The sequence below is a fragment of the Lytechinus variegatus genome, chromosome 3, assembly GCF_018143015.1.
Source record: "Lytechinus variegatus isolate NC3 chromosome 3, Lvar_3.0, whole genome shotgun sequence".
In the NCBI taxonomy this organism is placed as follows: Eukaryota; Metazoa; Echinodermata; class Echinoidea; order Temnopleuroida; family Toxopneustidae; genus Lytechinus; species Lytechinus variegatus.
In genome coordinates this window covers 55613369-55631447 of record NC_054742.1, presented here as the reverse complement: position 1 = coordinate 55631447, position 18079 = coordinate 55613369, and the positions used below count along the sequence as shown (strand labels likewise).

The 18079-nt window shown below is 35.4% G+C and overlaps 1 protein-coding gene and 1 pseudogene across 1 annotated transcript; one reads left to right on the top strand and one right to left on the bottom strand.

Moving 5' to 3' along the window:
* Nucleotides 1-1545: 1545 nt before the first annotated feature.
* LOC121412076 lies at nt 1546-5660 on the bottom strand (annotated as a pseudogene).
* Nucleotides 5661-10386: 4726 nt separating this feature from the next.
* LOC121411421 (UDP-D-xylose:L-fucose alpha-1,3-D-xylosyltransferase-like) lies at nt 10387-14427 on the top strand. The gene is made up of 4 exons (XM_041604149.1): nt 10387-10559; nt 11154-11214; nt 11932-12008; nt 13257-14427. The coding sequence occupies exons 2-4, from the start codon at nt 11201-11203 to the stop codon at nt 14090-14092; spliced, it is 927 nt and encodes a 308-aa protein (XP_041460083.1). The 5' UTR covers nt 10387-10559; nt 11154-11200; the 3' UTR covers nt 14093-14427.
* Nucleotides 14428-18079: the final 3652 nt, after the last annotated feature.

Below are 18079 nucleotides of genomic sequence, written 5' to 3'. Positions count from 1 at the left end.
TCTTTTCTTGATTTATTTCTATCTTTCTTACTTTCTCTTCTTCCCTCTTTCTCCTTAACGTTATTTTTTTCTTTGAAGTATATTTGGGATTAAAACAGGCCTATACAATTCTCTTTGTCGGTACCTCCCAGATACTTTCCTATTGACCTTTTGTATAAATCCCAAGTGTTAAACGTTAATTTAATCGTGTGAACAAATAGATTTGTGACGACATCGGAACTTTTGACTCCGTCATATCAACTCCATATTATTCTGCCCATTTGCATGTACTCTTAAAATAGTTGGGCAAAAAATGCCCAACTTTTAACCAACCCTGGGCAACATACTATCCACACAACTATTAGTTAACATCTGCCCAAACTGGGTAACAAAAACTAATAATTGGGTAGTAAATTTGCTCAATTGGAGAGTAACTGCCCAGAATACATATATTTTTTTTTACCAACATACACTACCCAACACAGTGGACAGTATGTTGCCCAACATTTTAAGTGTGTGAAACTGCGAGATGGCGCCATCAAAAAGTGATATACGAACTTCGAAGTGCCTCAACAGTGGGGTAGTGGCGGGTAAAGTGATGATGAAAGTTTAGCATAAGTTGTAGTAGGATAATTAGTGTTAGAAGTAGTAGTAGTATTAGAAGTAGTAGTAGTAGTAGTAGTAGTAGTAGTAGTAGTAGTAGTAGTAGTAGTAGCAGCAGCAGCAGCAACAGATGTGAGGTTGTAGGAGAAAGATTAAGAGTAGAAAAGAAAATTAGGATAGTGCTAGTAGTAGCGGTATAATGTAGTATTATATTCTACACAATTGTTTCTGACTGACCTGTAAAAACTGAAGATAAAAGTGTAGTTTTCCCCTAATTACTAGTACAATGTGTTATTTTCTATCCGTAGATCTGTCAATTTAACAGCTTTGGTGTGTAGTGTCACAGCAAATATCATTAATATCTGGCAAATGTATGGAATACAAGTATCTGTGTCCTATTAATGGTAAAGTGCGTTGAATTGTAAACTGACTAATACATACGTGCACTTGAATAAACAAAGCAAATATAAAAAGAAATTACTTGGTAGTAAAAAATAGTAACAGACGAATTGCAATGAAAATTTATTAAAACATCTACTTGAAACGGTGATTAAAACTGCCTTTGTATGCATACATAAACCATTACAAATATTGTGAAGTACAACAACTTGCAAGTTTAACTTGTAAGTTAGAGAATATGGGTTAACCAAGCAGAAATGTTCCACGGATTATTAAGAAGAAGTGCTATTACTTTCAGTCAAATTCTGATTCTGGCTTTGCGTTAGTCACTTCAGAAATAATAACCCTTTATCGCTCTTCAACATGTTCACTAAGTTTTAATTACACAATACGGTCAAGATGGTCACTTTGGCCTCCATTTTGAGTCCAGAGATTCGTTTCGTGAAGACTTACAATTGTGGTAACTTTGTCATTTTGTTATCCATCATGGAAACTTTGATTTGTGATTGACTGCTGAGCCCTGTTACTATGATGGTTAATATTGCCAGACAATGGCAATGTTGTTCACACTCTTAGTGAAACAAGTGAAGCAGGGCCCCTGTTAAAAAAGGAGGCCCCTCTTCGGCTTAGTTCATCCTATAGATACCAAAACCCTTCATCCTTGAAGCGTTCCACCTTACGATCATGCCCAACAATCCAGTTATTATGAACCATCACCTGTTCACTGTCCTTATTAGCCTCGCGCCATTGCGGGTCGAAGAAAAGATGCCCACTCGGAAACAGTCTCGAATCCATGACGGATTTCTTGATCGCATCCCCCTGCCATCGTTTCTTCCTGAGGAGACCATTGAGGACCCTCTGATCGGGGTAGGTGGGGTGCAAGGCCAGAGTCTGCACCCACTCCGTCACAAGCGCGATGGTTGCAGGTGTGGACCGATAGAAGGTGAATCCTGCACAGTACACCGTGGGTTCGTGACGGTCCTCCTGCAGCCATATGTCATTGGTGTCGTTAGTGAAGTACGGCAACGGGTTCTTGAGCCAAACGATGTCCACGTCGGAGAACAGGACATCACGTCCACTGGACAGTATCTGAAGGATGTAGCTGGGTCGCTTGTTGACTAGCTGCTTGTAGGCGGGTGAGTCGAACTGAAGCCGCTCTCCTGGTGACTCCGATACGTCATTGAGAACGACATTGAGCTCGATGTCTGTCCTGTTGTTCAGGTAGTTGAACGCCTCACGATCCTCAGCTACCAGGGTCACCCCTGATCGGATACCCGAACGCTTCACACTCTCCAGCCAATTGTCAGTGAAGTTCATGAAAGCCTTGTTCGTAGATGCCAGAATCACAGGTGAATGTGTCTTTGGGTCAATTAGGTTGAACTTGAGAGGTAACGTCACTGGTACAACACTCAAATCATCTGAATGAGACTTTCGTTTGGACTTCTTTGATTTACGATCCCGTTTTTTCTTAGAGCTTTCTTTCTTGGATGGGGGTTTCTCGGGTACACTGTTTTCTTTCTGCTCATGCATCGTCAGATCTACACTATCCTTAGTTTCAGTCTCATTTTTACTCTTTTCAACCCCACTATCCGGTATCGATAGATTTAGCTTTTGTTCTTTGTTCACAACTTGATCAACGATTGCTGCACTAGGTTTCTTCACTTTTACTTTCTTTTTCTTGGACTTTCGTTGGGAAGGGGCAGCTGGTGCAGTATGTATTTTCTGTTCTGAAGGTTTTTCTTGGACGGGTTTCTCTATCAATCCGCTAAAGTTCGTCTCATTTGTCACTTTATTATCAAGAGAAATGTTGGTCACTTTATTTGTCAGATTAGCATCAGGGAAGTTGGGTACTTCTGTAATGCTTTGTGTCTGAGTGATTGTTTGAAGGATCCTTGTTGTAGGTAAAGTTGTTCTTACGGTATCAAATAATTTAACAAGTGATACAGGAGCCGGACCACCGCCCTTCTCTGGTTCTTTCAAATCTTCCTCATGGTTGTCCACAGAATGAGTCTTGTCTACAGGGGCAGAAGTCTGGGTCACCTCGCCGTTAGCATCAACTTTCTCCAAGCCTCTGACGGATTTCACAGGCGTTTCTGCAGCAATTTTTTCACGGAGTTCTTTTTGTTTCACAGGTGGTCTTTTGTTTGATCTTCGAGGTCGTCTACTTGGACGCTTCTTGGTTACTTTCGATGGCTTCTTTGTCCTGGTCTCATCATTTCCTATAGCAACGATAACACTTCTTTCGGGTCCGTCGACCAGTGTCTCCTCCCTCTGCGTGTCCCTCTCCTGCTACTCGGCTTTGTCTTCTTTTGCTACCGCTTTGGTGACCATTTTCTTCGTTGTCGGACTGACTCGCTTGACTTCCTTGGACGTTAACCTCGATATTGCCGTCGGGGACCATAATTCGTTTAGATCTCTCTCGACGCGATAGATTGGTGTTGGAATTACAATAGTTTCCCATATAGATCTCGATGACTCGTCGGGTTCGAATGATTTAGGATACAGGCGCTGGTGGCTTTGAAGGGTGTTTTCGATTTTCCTTTGCAATATCCCTGCATACGTAGAGAAGCAAATAATAAATCGTTTTGAAATAATCATATGAACGTCTTTTCATCTAATTCAGTCTGGGTTTTTTCTTGACTTTTCTTAATTGCCAGTGTGATCTTCTTTCTTCTCCGCTCTTTCATTTATAAAAAATGTTACTCTCGTTGCTACTTCGACAACTTAATCAGCGGGTACTTGTTATAGTGAATATGATAATTAATAAATTATGATAAAACTGTCATGATAATAGTATTCAAATCGATAATCAAATAATGACGAAATTGATGATAAGAAGAATGTCCATAATAACGTTCTAATTTTGTGACATCACATGCGAGAAGCCCAACAATTATAAGTCATGAAAATTGAAATGTATATAAAGTGTTATATTCCAAAAATTGTAAATTATTTCAGCAGTACATTCAATATAATAACGAGATATTTTAATTCATTCAAGTTTCTTTTCTAAAATATATCCCATCATCATAAAATCGTTAAAAATATCAAATACATGGAACCCACGTGACATGATCTAGTCAACCGGGCCTGCTGACATGTGACGTCACAATTTTGTTCTAACTTTCGAAAAAAAAATCATAACTATGTTACCCTTTTATTGATTTTCGTCAACCCTTCACTACTAAGCTTATAAATATTTTCACGTCAAGATGGATATATTATTCAACTACATACAATAACTCACCGTGTTTGTGATATAAATAAGAGATCATCATGGTGGGAAGGAAGAGACAAAGAAGAAGGGAAATCCACCTCTTGAAGAGTCTCGTCATGCTGTCAAATTTAGATAAAACAATAATCATGATACATAAGTAATTTCTTAATAACATTTATTTTTGAAATACTATAAATGATATAACTTTTGTGATCAAGTGCTTCTGACTCATGAGATCAGAGGGTCGCAGGTTCGAATCCTAACCACAGTGTTGATAACCCAACCCCTGGGGGGTCGATGTGAGCAGCAAAAATCAGTGGCCTAGCTTAATAAACTATTTAATCAAGTAGAAATCACTACCACTTACGTGAATGGCAAGTAGTGGCGTTTTACGGTTGAAGACGAAAATATTCCTTCCAGCGCTATTTAGTCTCTGTAAGAAAACAAAAATCAGATCGCATGTAGTTATTTTCATTTTAAAGGCTTCAATTAGAAAATTGAGTCAATAATTATCCTAAAAATCATATAACGCATGTAATAATGAAAATAATAATTAAAGACTGTACAATGATATACTACAAAACGCCAATCATCTTCATGGTGCCATACAGAGATAGTTTTATAAATTACAGACAATGACGTCACACTTAAATAGAAACATGATACCACTGGATTTTTATAATATTTTGTGCACTGTGTGATAAGATCAAAGTGGGCATCAATATCATTTTTACACAAATAAGAATTAATCATGGAGTCATCGAGCTATCTGTAATAGCTCTATGGTTTAACCATGGAGTTATTATAACTACATGGTTAGCATGGTTTATTTGTTTTAATTTTGATATAATAATAAAGACGTTATGGAGTTTGTTATTTTAAGTCACGGTTTTCAGATATAGGTTTCGACTCAACATTTTCAAATTCAAGGTTTTCTTCGAGCTTTACCTGCGAGATTTCATGTAGTCTCCATAATCAATTCCATATTTCCTATGTTAAAAAATGCGTCGTCATCTTTCGTGGGCACTTGCTCAACTCATGCAGGCGGAGCGTCCAAAACGACTTCCTTACACAACGCGTCTCGATCATTCGAATGAAAAGTTATTCGAAACAAACTTTCGACAGCGGAACATCTCTCTTTCTCTCTCTTACCCTTACCCCTTTCCTCCTCTCTCAATTATTCAAACTTTGTCCCAGTGCCCTTCCTTTCAAGCGCTACAAGATGCCGATGACGTCGTCTTGTATACAACCACCTTAAACAAACTCTTTTGTTCTCTCGAGTTTTTATATCAAGAGGGAATACGTCCACCACGACCCTCCTAAATATTTGAGACAACATCACCACCCTTTCAGCCCATCCTCGTAATCCCCCATGAAGTGTGTATACATCTTGGATGCATCGCCTGTTTGATATTTCCCCCTCGATTCCGTTGTCAAGACCAACCAATGGCCTACCAAACTTACCACTGCCGATAATTAGATTCTTACCGAAAAGTAAAGTCTACCAAAAATTATTAACTGAGGTGATGACTTGGCAAAAACACTTTATTATAGTTTTATATAGAAATAAAAGGGGAACAGATACATAATGAGCACAATGGCTTCAAGAAAAAAAAATGGAAGAAAATAAGAAAGCCCCCCCCCCACGGGCGTGTACTCATTATGTTGTTGGGGAGCTGCTGCTTAACCCCTCCACCAACAAATATAATAATAGTAATTATAATCAGCATCATAATTCTCATTGAATTTCCTTTAATATCTTGTCCATATATGACCTTTAAAGGCAATCTCTCAACATTTATCACATTTATTACAAACACTAGTTATTATTGCTAAAAATTCTCGGTTTCCATTGTTTTCTTCGCTCACTCTAATTATGTCATGACTAACACCTTTTTCATTATCCAAACCTTAGCCGACTGAAAATGAAACTTTATCTACATCTCATAAAAAAAAACACTCGCACACACAAACATAATCATACGCGCTCCTATCCTTACACACATCATTTTTTGCTCCTTCGAACACAAAAAATACACTTTTAAAAATGGGCCAAGAAAAAAAAGGATAAAAAAACTCGACGCCAGCGCCCCAATTGGGTTAGGGACTAGCTTACAGATGTGAGATTGTGACCATAAATCACCAAGACTTTAATGTCCGAGAAAAATTATGAAATGAAAGAAAAGAGGGAAAGGGTGAAACATGATACTTTTCGATGTAAAAATCTATTACAAAATTAGATATTCATATCTAAAGGGTAAAAATTTTGCTCGCACGCTTCGCTTTCCCGGAACTTTATCGGTTTTAATACAGGTGAAAGTTTTCTTCAGAGTTCAGTCAGATGATTTTACTACTTGTGGATATCAGACTATCGTTTCGTAATGACATCACAGCTGCAGCCAGAATCCCTTCTTCATATTTACTTCTGCCTAGTACCAACACAGGACGCGCCATATACATGATATAGACCCCACCCTTCTACATTGAAAGACCTCGAACTATTATAGAGTGGCGGGTGGCGATGGGGTGGAGGGGCAGGGGCGGAACAAGGATTTTTCACTAGGGGGGATTTGTCCAGAAAAAATTGACAAGCAAAAAAAAAGGTCTTCACGACATTTTCCTAATTGTTTTATGGCTCTCAAAAGGGAGGGGACAAGGGCCCGACCCTCCCCGGATCCGTCATTGTGGGTATGTGTGTGTGGGGGGGTTATATACTCACTTTCTTCCATCACTATTTCATCGAATGTAAAAGAAATTACCAAGTGCAGGACAAACTAAGAGAGAATATACCCTTCAATTATCAAAATAGAAACACTCTTTTTTTTTTTGGGGGGGGGTTCGCTCGAAAAGGTTTCTTGCTCCTTATGGTGAAGGTTACTACATTTTGTCTATAAACACGATGAAGGGAGTAAGTTTTATAAAAAGTTTCAATTTGCACCACACACGATTGTAATCTTAGACTGTGCAAAGTAATAAAATCAGAAAAAATGCCCCCATATTACACTTTTGAAAAATCAACAATATACACAATTCATGATTTTTCACATAATGCGACCTCTAACATATGCATATAATAAGGTATCCCCAAAAACTCTTTTCCATGCACCTCAAATATATCCAAACTTTAATAAGTTTGGTATACATTAATCCCCTTCATATTGTCAACAATAATGTATTATCAGCGCAACAAGAGGAAAATGGTTAGGCCTATATAGTTACTTGAAAAGAACTTAATGAATAAATGTCTATTTCTCAAGTAGAAGTAGATTTCATAATAAGGAGAATCGACTGCAGAATATATTAAAAAAAATAATAAAATGTGAGTATGAGTGAAAACGTTATTCTTTCTTATATTTACATGGTAAAAAAATCAACAATCGGCACATTTTAGTATTACATCACATAGACTACCCCATAATAAGGTATCCTCAAAACATATTACCCCTGCACAAATAAAACAAGTCTTTAATCAGTATGGTATACAACTTCCCTTTCACGATGATTGCCTTATAAAAAAAACTTGAAAGGAATTAAAATATGTTAGCTCTACGCTTGTATAGGGAGAATCAAAATAACACGATTTGCGATTTCTATTGATAGCATTAAGAGCAATAAATGATATACTGAAGATATCAAAACGTGCTATAATTTAGTATAAATCTAATTAATATAGATTTGTTTTTGATATTACAGAAAATAATGACATTTCTCTAAATAAACTTTTATTTATGACAGTCATATTGTTATGGATTCAACGCGATTTAAAATACATTCGTTATCAAGGATTTATCTTGTATTTACTTAATTCCTAAAGTGCAGTAAATGTTGTATTGATACGTGAAAACGAAATCCATTAGGGAACAAAACCTTGTTTAATGTTCGGCTTGTTAAGATGCCTATTAAGGGTGGCCAGTGAAATTTATTGGCCCGATTTGGAGCGGAGTGGTTTACATAAGATAAAAGCGAATTTCACGACAACTGTGTGGTCCTGGTTAATTGAAAACGCTTCCCTTTTCATTTCGTCAACTTTTGAAAATCAAACTTTGTGATTCAGACACCCTGTACATTTCAGGCCAATTCACAAATTTTAAGTTACACATAATCTTTTCGGATTCCGGTGACCCGGGTTCGATTCCAAATTGGAGTGCTGGTGCCCTTTGGTAAATGGCAAGGCATCAATCCTGATTACCAGGTCCCCAGGAGAGGACCTTATTCCGTCGGTCCTCTGGTTGCTTGCTTACAAGCATTCATGCTTTCTTAGTAATCATGTAAAAAATCACTACCATCTTCATTTATTTAATTTACACATTTCTTCATTCTCATCTCCCTTCGAAATAGAATATTAAAACGATATTGTATTGTATTCAAATTGCGGACAATCTCTTATACATAGAGCTGATCGCATTTTGGGCGATAATTTTTTTAAGGACAAAATCCACCCCAACAAATAGCTGGTTTAAATAAAAAGAGAAAAATCCAACGAGCATAACACTCAAAATTTCATCAAGCTCGAATGTAAAATCAGAAAGTTAATGACTGGATGAAGATATCTATTCATGTTATGTATCTAAATAAACAAAGGATAGTTCACAGAGCAAAAGGATGATAATTTTATCAAAATTGAATAAGAAATAACGAAGTTTTTTAATTTTAAAATATGCAATATTTTGTGAAAACAATTATATTCGCGTCGTCATGAATATTCATTAGGTGGGCTGATGATGTCACATCATCACTTTCCTTTTTCTTATGTTATTTCATGAAATCATGATTGTTTAATTGTTTTGTTTATACATGATTGTGTAAATGATGTGTCTCCATTGTGATGAAATAAGTTGCAGCAATACATAACTATTGCACTTAATCAGTTGCCAATTCAATTGTTATAGGTCTTGGTAGAATTTGTTTAATAAACCGAATTTCATATAATGAAATACAAAAGAACATCAGCCCCCCTAATGAATATTCATGAAGACATGCCTAGAACTGTTTCACCGGAATAATGCAAATCTGTAAGATTCAATAACTTCGTTATTTGTTATCCGATTTTGATCAAAGTTTCAGAATTTTGCTCTGTGAATTTTTGAGATATAAATATCTTCAGCCCAGAGCATCCCTTTAATTTTTACAAAACAGTTAAATGCACATCCTGGTTGGTACGCAAATTATGGGACCGATGCTGCAACCGCTCACGATTTCTTTTGTATTTCATTACATGAAATAAGAAATATTCAGATTTTCTCCCACTTGTCTTGTGAAACAAAGTTTTATCCTTCCTTAAACATATGGAATTATATTGTTTTGATATTACAGGATTCTGTCAAGTTGCCCCTTATTGCTATCAAATATGTAAAAATTAAAATATTAAACAATTCAAAACAACAACAAAAACAAAACAAAAAGAAAGATTCAGTGGGGTCATCATCGAATCTCTCATTTGCATGTCACAAAGTTGTACATATATAGCTGGGAAGAAATAAGCGAAACATTAAAATGTCATAACTTTCTCATTTTTCATCCAAATTTTCTTTATTTATTCAAAGAAACATCTTTCTTGGGTCGGCTTGACCTTTAATTCTTGCTAGACGTGAGAAAAATGCATAGTATTTGGCAGAAAATGGAGAAAAGAAAAAGAAGAGGATAACGAGTATAGGAGGGGAGGACGGCAAATTGAAAAAAGAACAAGAGCAACAACAAGAAGATGGTCGATGATAATTGATTAACCTTATGTCAAGTTTCATGAAAAAGGTCAATATGTTTTCTAAGTTATATGATGACATTATTTTCAAAAACGTAACCTTGGTTAAGATTTCAATGTTGACGTCGGAAAATCTGTGCATGTATAGTCTCGCTCTGCTATGCAGGCGAGACAACAAAACAACAAAAGCAAAATGAACAGGAACAAAGAAAAGATAGTCACTAAAACATCAGTGTTTATTATACGATTTTCGTTCTTATATTCCTATCGTCTTCAAAGACATCAGAGCTAAGTGCAACAGCTTACCCCCCCCCCCCCCCGTTAGTCTCTACAGCATGACCCTACTCTCTTTCTTTAAGTCAATTTACCCGTTGTAAAACTTCTTTCTTCGGGAAAGACTAGCAAACACTGGTCTAGTTTTTCTAATCAATATTTCATTGTTATTATTCTTTTGTACTCAAGTCTACCCACTTTCTTGGTTTACACGTAATCTATAAGCTCTTCAAGCCTCATACGTGATATACGTTGGGTGTATAATGACTGCATGATATCAGCACTTCTTTAAAATGTTATGGATATATTTGAACTTTGGAAGTGAGCATTTTTTCTCCCTAACAAGTTATCGTTTCTAAAAGTGCTACCATCTATCAAATTGATGTACAGGTAAGAGATGCCCATTCATGTTTTATCATGTGTTTTTAAACTGATTGCAATCAACAAATTCCATCATGGGACGATACTTTAATCAAGATATACAGTGAATTTGTTAAATTTATATGGAGTACAAAATGATTGGAATACTATTTTATGATTTTTTTTTTAATTTTGGGTAATGATGGTACGCTATTTGTTACATGGCTAATGTCGAAGTATTAACTTAATTTTGTTTTATCGACTCTCAGCCAAAATACGTGAGCCCAACATCATATTTCTTCAAAGTTTCATGGCACAATAATCTATTATCATCATTTTGATAAATTCTGTGGACTATATACCTCAACATTCAGCTTCACATTCTTCCACTGTATCCCATTAACCATGGTAGTCTTTATCCACTAATTTGTAAATGTTTATTTAATTTTAAGTTCGATCTTAGTTGATTTGTATACAAAGTCTATATTTTTTCAGAATTTGGAATGGATTTCCATTAAAAGATGGCATCACAATCTGTGTTCAAATTACCGATAAAAAAATAACTGAAAATGAGTTGAGGTCTTGATATTTCCGTTAATGCAATTTCTTTTTCATGATTTTTAGGATTGAGTTCCTCAATAGCTGACGAGTATCAACACCAGATTGACACAATGATAAGGAGATGGTAAATATGAATTACATGTATTTGTGTAAATAATGTCCTATTATGTACTTTAAAGAGACGGTATTTCGTCTCTTTATTTACGATTACTTTTTGAATTCAGGAAAGGGTAGTGATATATCTTTCCATGCGAAATGATCGTGAAAAGAAGAAAGATAATGGGGAAAATGATTAAAACTACTCTTATATCGATTTATCTTACTGAAGATATTGTTATATGATTAAGATGGGTTAAATTCCAACATGACGCGCCTTCTGTCACCCTTCTAAAAGCCTCTAAACAACAATCTGATACAAATGCTATGCCAATTAATATCATATGATTTTAAGATGTAGAAATTTAAGCAGTAGAAATGCAATTTTAATCTTGCAAAATACATTCCAAAGGTTTTCAAAAGTTTTCTCTCATGAACTTTAATCTGGATCTGCTGTTCGCAAAATGATAAATTTGAAACGTTCCGTTCATAATGAATAATACATCTGTCTTAGTAAAGCAATCTTCCACATATTATGTTTGTCAATGTTGGCAGATAATTTTAAGAGTTTTTAGAATGTTCGTAGTAAACAGGTGTATCCTGCATTTGTCGGACAAAGGTTTCCCCTGCCGTTACGTGTATAATCTGTTTTTGTCTGTTTGTTTGTGAGTGATGAGGCGATTCAAAAATTGTACTATTTAAAGAAAACTTTCTTTTTTCACTTGCTTCATTTTTTTTCATCAAGGTGCCGCAGGAAACGTGTTCCGTCTATCTTACTTTCGACGTTGATGGCGCTAGGCTACATCTTTCTTAGACTACATGGTAAGTTGGTTTAAGTTTGCCAAGAAGAAATTATGACTCATTGCAAGAAAACATCAAGAGAACTCACTACTTTATGTCCTCCCCGAGGTCCCAGGCAATGATAATTAATGTATTGATGAAATGTAAGTACATTGTTTAAAAATAATATTGATAAATGCTCATCAAAATCAGACTGTCAAAAGTTGATTTTTTTTTAATGAATTCAGGGAACATCCATCAGCGAGCTGATTTCATTGTACAGTAAAAATGAAATATTTTAAGTCCCAGAAAATCATTCATTTCAACTCTTAAGATATCTGTGTTACAATAAGAGAACACAAAGAGTTTTTAGTCCATGGACATTTCTGATAAACTCACTTATTCATCATTTTTGAGGTCTTGATTACCGAAATAGTTTGTGCCGAAAAGGGGTGACGAAACTGTTGACGAATTTCAAATTGTACGTTATTTAAAACATTTGTCTAAAGGTATAAAAACGTGTGTTTGAAATATTTTTCCGAGATTAATGTTGAACTTGGTTCTATTTCGTTGCACCATTGCAGTTTCGATTTCTCGAAAAGAGACTTCCAACAAAAAAGAAAACCAAATCAACTTTATATTTTTTAGATCTTGATCACCGAAAAGGGTGACGAAAATGTTGACGAACTTCAAATTACTTTAAGGTTCTTCTCATGATGTGATATTTGTTTGTATCAATTTGATTAATTGTTTTCTTCTGCAATAATATGATTTGTACAGTACATTTTCCATAACCTAACAAACATAATGATTATTGTTGTTGGCATGAATCATTAAAATCTGTGCTTAGAATATAATTCCAAACAACAATGATCTACTACCAATTTATTATTACATTTACAATTTGCAGGAGGGTTATCATAAACCGATTGCTTGAAGGATTTGACAACCACGTAATCAAACTCATTAAATTGATTAATACATTTTCTAAATCAGAATGGGACTATTTGATCATAAATTTGTATATGAAGATGGGCGATAAGGATGAGGGTGACATTCAAAGATAATTTCGAATTTGTTTCCATTGCACTGCACCACTGTGAATTTGCCTAAAAATCAACCTCTGGCGAATAAGAAAACACTTATTATTAATTCATTTCATTTTTCAGTCTTGATCACTAGCTGAAGAGGGTGACAAGTTGTGCTTTTCTTTGTTCTTCTCATAATACAAAAATATTTTTATGTATACGTTTAAAAGTAGAGTCGAAATTTATTTTCATTGTATTACAGCATTGCATGTTCCAGAAAAGCAACATCCTGCAAAGAAGAAAACAAGTGCCTCTGAAACAACTCATTTGACGACATCACCGATGATATCACCAGTTCAGTTCAACATCCGGTACAAACTCAACATATCGAATGACGGACCAATCGTCCTCATTACAAGCAACAAAGCGTTCATGGACTTCGCCGAGAACTGGCTGGAAAGTGTCCGCCGCCTGGGAATCCGTCCGAATATCCTCGCCATTTCTGAGGACATAGTGGCCTACAGGACTTTCCTGAGGTATCCCAACGTGACAGCCGTCATGACGCAACGAGCCGCATCGCCGCAAAAGACGCTGGCCTACCTCTCGCACGAGTACAACGTTCTCATCAACAAGCGACCTGTGTACATCTACAGGCTCCTAGCCAAGGGCAGGGATGTACTGTTCAGTGATGTCGACACCGTGTGGCTTGCGGATCCGTTCCCGCATCTCGAGGGCGACTACGACGTGGTGCTTCAGGAAGATCTGCATAATCCGAAAGTTGTCTATTGCGCAGGGTTCATCTTCTTCCGCGCGACCAATGCATCGCGCGCGTTCGTCGGGGAATGGATTAGCCGAATCCACAAGGCAAGGGATAACGTACCTGATCAGAGATTGTTAAACCAACTCATAGGAGAAAACTTTGGGAATCTGAGGATCAAAGTTCTTGATTCGTCTCTCTTTCCGAACGGAAAACTTTACTTTGATGACGAGTGGAGAAGGCAGCAAACTGCAAAACCTGTGATAGTCCATAATAACTGGATTGAAGATCACGAAGAGAAAGTACGGAGATTTAAGAAACATGGTTTCTGGTACTTGTGAAACATAGTTGTTATCTATCTCTATTTAGGACAAGAAAAAATGGCAAAAATCCTTATATCTTTTAATAATATTATTCTCTCTTGTAATTTGGTAAGCATTCAGGGCATCTAACAGGGAAGAATACAACAGAGTAATTACAAAGCCAAAGTGGAAAGAGCTGATACAAAGATGAATACATCAATGGAAAATCTATCTAGCCACATACGTGATTATGATAGATAAATGTCCTTCTCTAAGAAAAATGGAAACATAACCAAGAGATGGGGCTAAATATTTATTCAATTCAATTCAATTCTTTTTATTTCATTTCCATTTAAAACATAATACAAAGTAATATAAAACAATACAAATCAAATACAATTTTACAGAAGGGCATTCTTACTTCGTAAAAAAACAGTATAATATAGAGCATAAATGGATATGGAAATGAGGAGGATCCACTAAAAAGCAAAGCTTGTAAAATTATGGATCCCCCTTGGAAAAGAAGAAATTATAGTCGACTTACTATTATGCGTACATGCATGTATTACAGGAAAGAAAAAGAGAAAAAGAAATCATATTGACGGAAACATAATAACTGAACAAATGCAAGGCTTTTCACACAAAGAGGTCTTCGTTGTAAAGGATATGTTGCGCAAGACAGGAAAAAAAACAGAGAGAGGGGATGACAAGACGTAGAAGACAAGACAAGAGACAGTACAAGACAACTAATATCAACAGACTATCGGATGAAAAAAATGCTTTTAACAGTAACTACATTAATGTACCATCTTCAGTTTCATAAGGTTGTTTTTAATGTCCAAACATGAACAATGGAAATTTGCGCTTTTACATAGTATTTTGTAAGTACATAACATATATATAAAACACAGAAATGCATACATTATACATGGATGCTTGCTGGCATATAATCACAACAAAAATTAATGTAATACAAATTTATACACATGCATTCATGTTAGTATCCCACTCATATCAAACTTGAAATGTTGATCTAGTCAATACCGTTATCTCTAGGAAACTATCCAGTTTCACTCTCAACCATCACAAAAATCCCCAGCTCCCCCCATCTATCTCTCCTTTTTTTCTTCCGATATTGCCCATTTCCTTTCTTTTGTCCAGCACTCTTCCCCCACAAGCTCAGCCTCACTCTCGCTACATTATTTTACGCATCTCATCTTCACATTTTTCATTCATGCTGATAATCAACTCCTAAACTCTCTGAGACCGTCAAAAACACACACACAAATTAACAATGGATATGAAATTCAATATCAATTTAATATTCATATGTAAATGGCAAAAGTCAGGATCAACCCTCCAGAAAGAATGGAACATACCTATCACACCTTAAATTAAATAACACACCATGCAATCAGGTGGCATAGTCCATTCGATTTAGGGGTGCGTCATAAATGCTTGAGCTACATGAAGCATACACACATAGACTAGGAAGGAATGTACGAAGGTTATTGAAAATGATTAAATATATAGAGAATGTAGGGTAAAGCATTGGTTCATAAATAAAGCAGAAACACACAAATCGTCAAGTCTTTTTTTAACTTGAAAAAAAAATTATTACACTCACATATTTGCCGAGTCAAAATTTGACTAAAAATGCTGCAAGTCAATTCTTTTCCTAGTCAAAGTGACTAATTCAAATCATTAATTTGACTCAGAGTTGAGTCAATTCTTATTTGACAATGTTCTGGGTCAAACTTAACTTCACATAAATAGCCGTACATTTCAAAGTCATTCAGAGTCACCCAGGTGAAGCCTTCCTTGTTCAAATTTAACTCTGGAAACAAAAGAATGCAATTAAAAATTTCTGAAATATTATGTTCATGAGTAATTTTGTAATGCAGTGTAATGGAATTAAATGGGTTGATTGGTATGAACATCTGTTATGAATGTATTTCTCAAATCAGAAGTTGCATGATGTAATGTGTACCAATGCAGGAAATGCCTGACCTAGCAACAAAACATTTATGCACTTCCTATTCCATTAATATGAATAAAATATCATTCAGATCCAGAACTATATGAATTGAAGATGCACAAAATTTGCAAAAAAATGACAAAAGGGTTATGTTTAACAGACTGCTAAATATTGATGTTCATTCAGTTTAGACTTCAAACACTTTGACAGTTTGCACTGAAGATGACTTATTTTTTTAAGAATAGATTTTAAGATTCATATTTCAAAAATTGCCCCGTTCTCCCACCTCCCCCCGCAAAATGGGAAAAAATAATAAAGGAAGATCATGTGGCGTATTTTTGAGATTGAAATGTGGTGATCAATTTTTAGTCAATTCACTTAAATGTCAAGAAAAAAAAAGAGTTCATGCATAAACTATGGACTAAACCAATGCAGTTTGTTTGAAAAGAAGTCTTATATCTACAAGTAACATCCATGTGCATAATCTAGGAATAAAAATCAACAACCCTCTCCCTAAAATTTCAAGAGCATATCTAACATTCAGCAGCCATGTTATCAAATATTCACAGGAATTCTAATCAACTCAAAACCAGATAAAGACAAGAAGTTGACAATCATCTCACAAATAATTTAAGAAACCGATGATATACAATGGTATACAGAAGGCAAATCTAATTCTGAAATTGATATTCATTTATGAAATATGAATAGATATGATAGCATTACTTGATTGTCATTTCATTATTCATTGTTACTGAAGAAGACATATATCCAACACAATTCTACACACACCCTTATCCAAGAAAGGATCAAGTGGGATTTTCCCATGCCTATGAGCTAGCCTTCATTACTACACATCATTCATATACTATCAATATTTTCATCTCATATTTAAGCCAGGTATGGAATTTTTGTCAAAAAGAAAAATAGAAAAAGGTGGCCTAGAATCTAAATACCATTTCGATAAATTAAACATAAGTGGTCATCATTTTAACCTATATGCCAATGTAAGTATTGACATGATGGCACTCGGGGTCTGCCTCGTCAAGACCTTTTGGTCTTTTGCAGTCTACCAAATTTCATTTTGTATTTATGTATGTTTAATTGCTTTGTTACCAATCATGGCTCTGATATCTTATCTTGTGTTTTTATTGAATGGAATTTGAATAAATTGAATTAATTAAAATGATAATTGATTAAAAACAACAACTCTTTCAATTGGTATGATATTAAACTTGCCATAACAAATGGACGTACTAATATATTCAAATTTGAACATTTTGCTTGTCAGAAAAATCATGAAGAAAATATCAAATTTTTGTTTGAGTGACCCCAAAAATGTCACATTTTTTGTGCCCCCTCTTTCATGCAATCATGGATATGCCCACAGAATATGCACATGACAAGGTCCCTAAAATAAATTGATTTGAATAGGAAAGCAAACTGGTACAAAAACGAAAAACTAATTTGCACATTTATTCTCAACTTTATAACATCTTGGTACATGATGATAGTTTGTTTCCCTACAGTTGATTTTTACAACCGATTAGAAGACTAAATATGAATCCAAACTTCTATATCATCATTTACAATGTCACTTGTATTCTATTAGCAATGATAGACAATAAATTCTCCTATTAATTTACCATACCGAATACCCATCTTAAATTAACATCAAACATTTATCATAAAATCTTGTTTTCTGGTAGTACATGTATAAAACCTGCACTGCAAAATGTCTGGTTTCTCAGCCCAGAATCTATATATGTCCACACCAGAGAAGTATTGAAACAACACCAGTTTGGAATCAAACCGATGCTGTTTTGATATGAATTGATGTCATATAAACACCTATCTGGTGTTAGACCAAAACCAAACTGGTGTTGTTTAACACTTCTCTGGTGTGCGTGTGGACATATATGATTCCGGGCTGGTGGTACATAAACACCAGATTTTTTACAGTGTGACAACAAGCAAAGTACATTCTTATTCCTTCTTGGTTTTAACAGGAGTACAGTTCCAAAAACTGTCTGATACAATCTCAGCAC

What these genes read in the sequence shown, in the direction of transcription:
- LOC121411421 (XM_041604149.1), top strand. An exon ending in CATCTTTCTTAGACTACATG is followed by an intron (nt 12,009 to 13,256) that starts GTAAGTTGGTTT and finishes ATTGTATTACAG; the next exon opens with CATTGCATGTTCCAGAAAAG.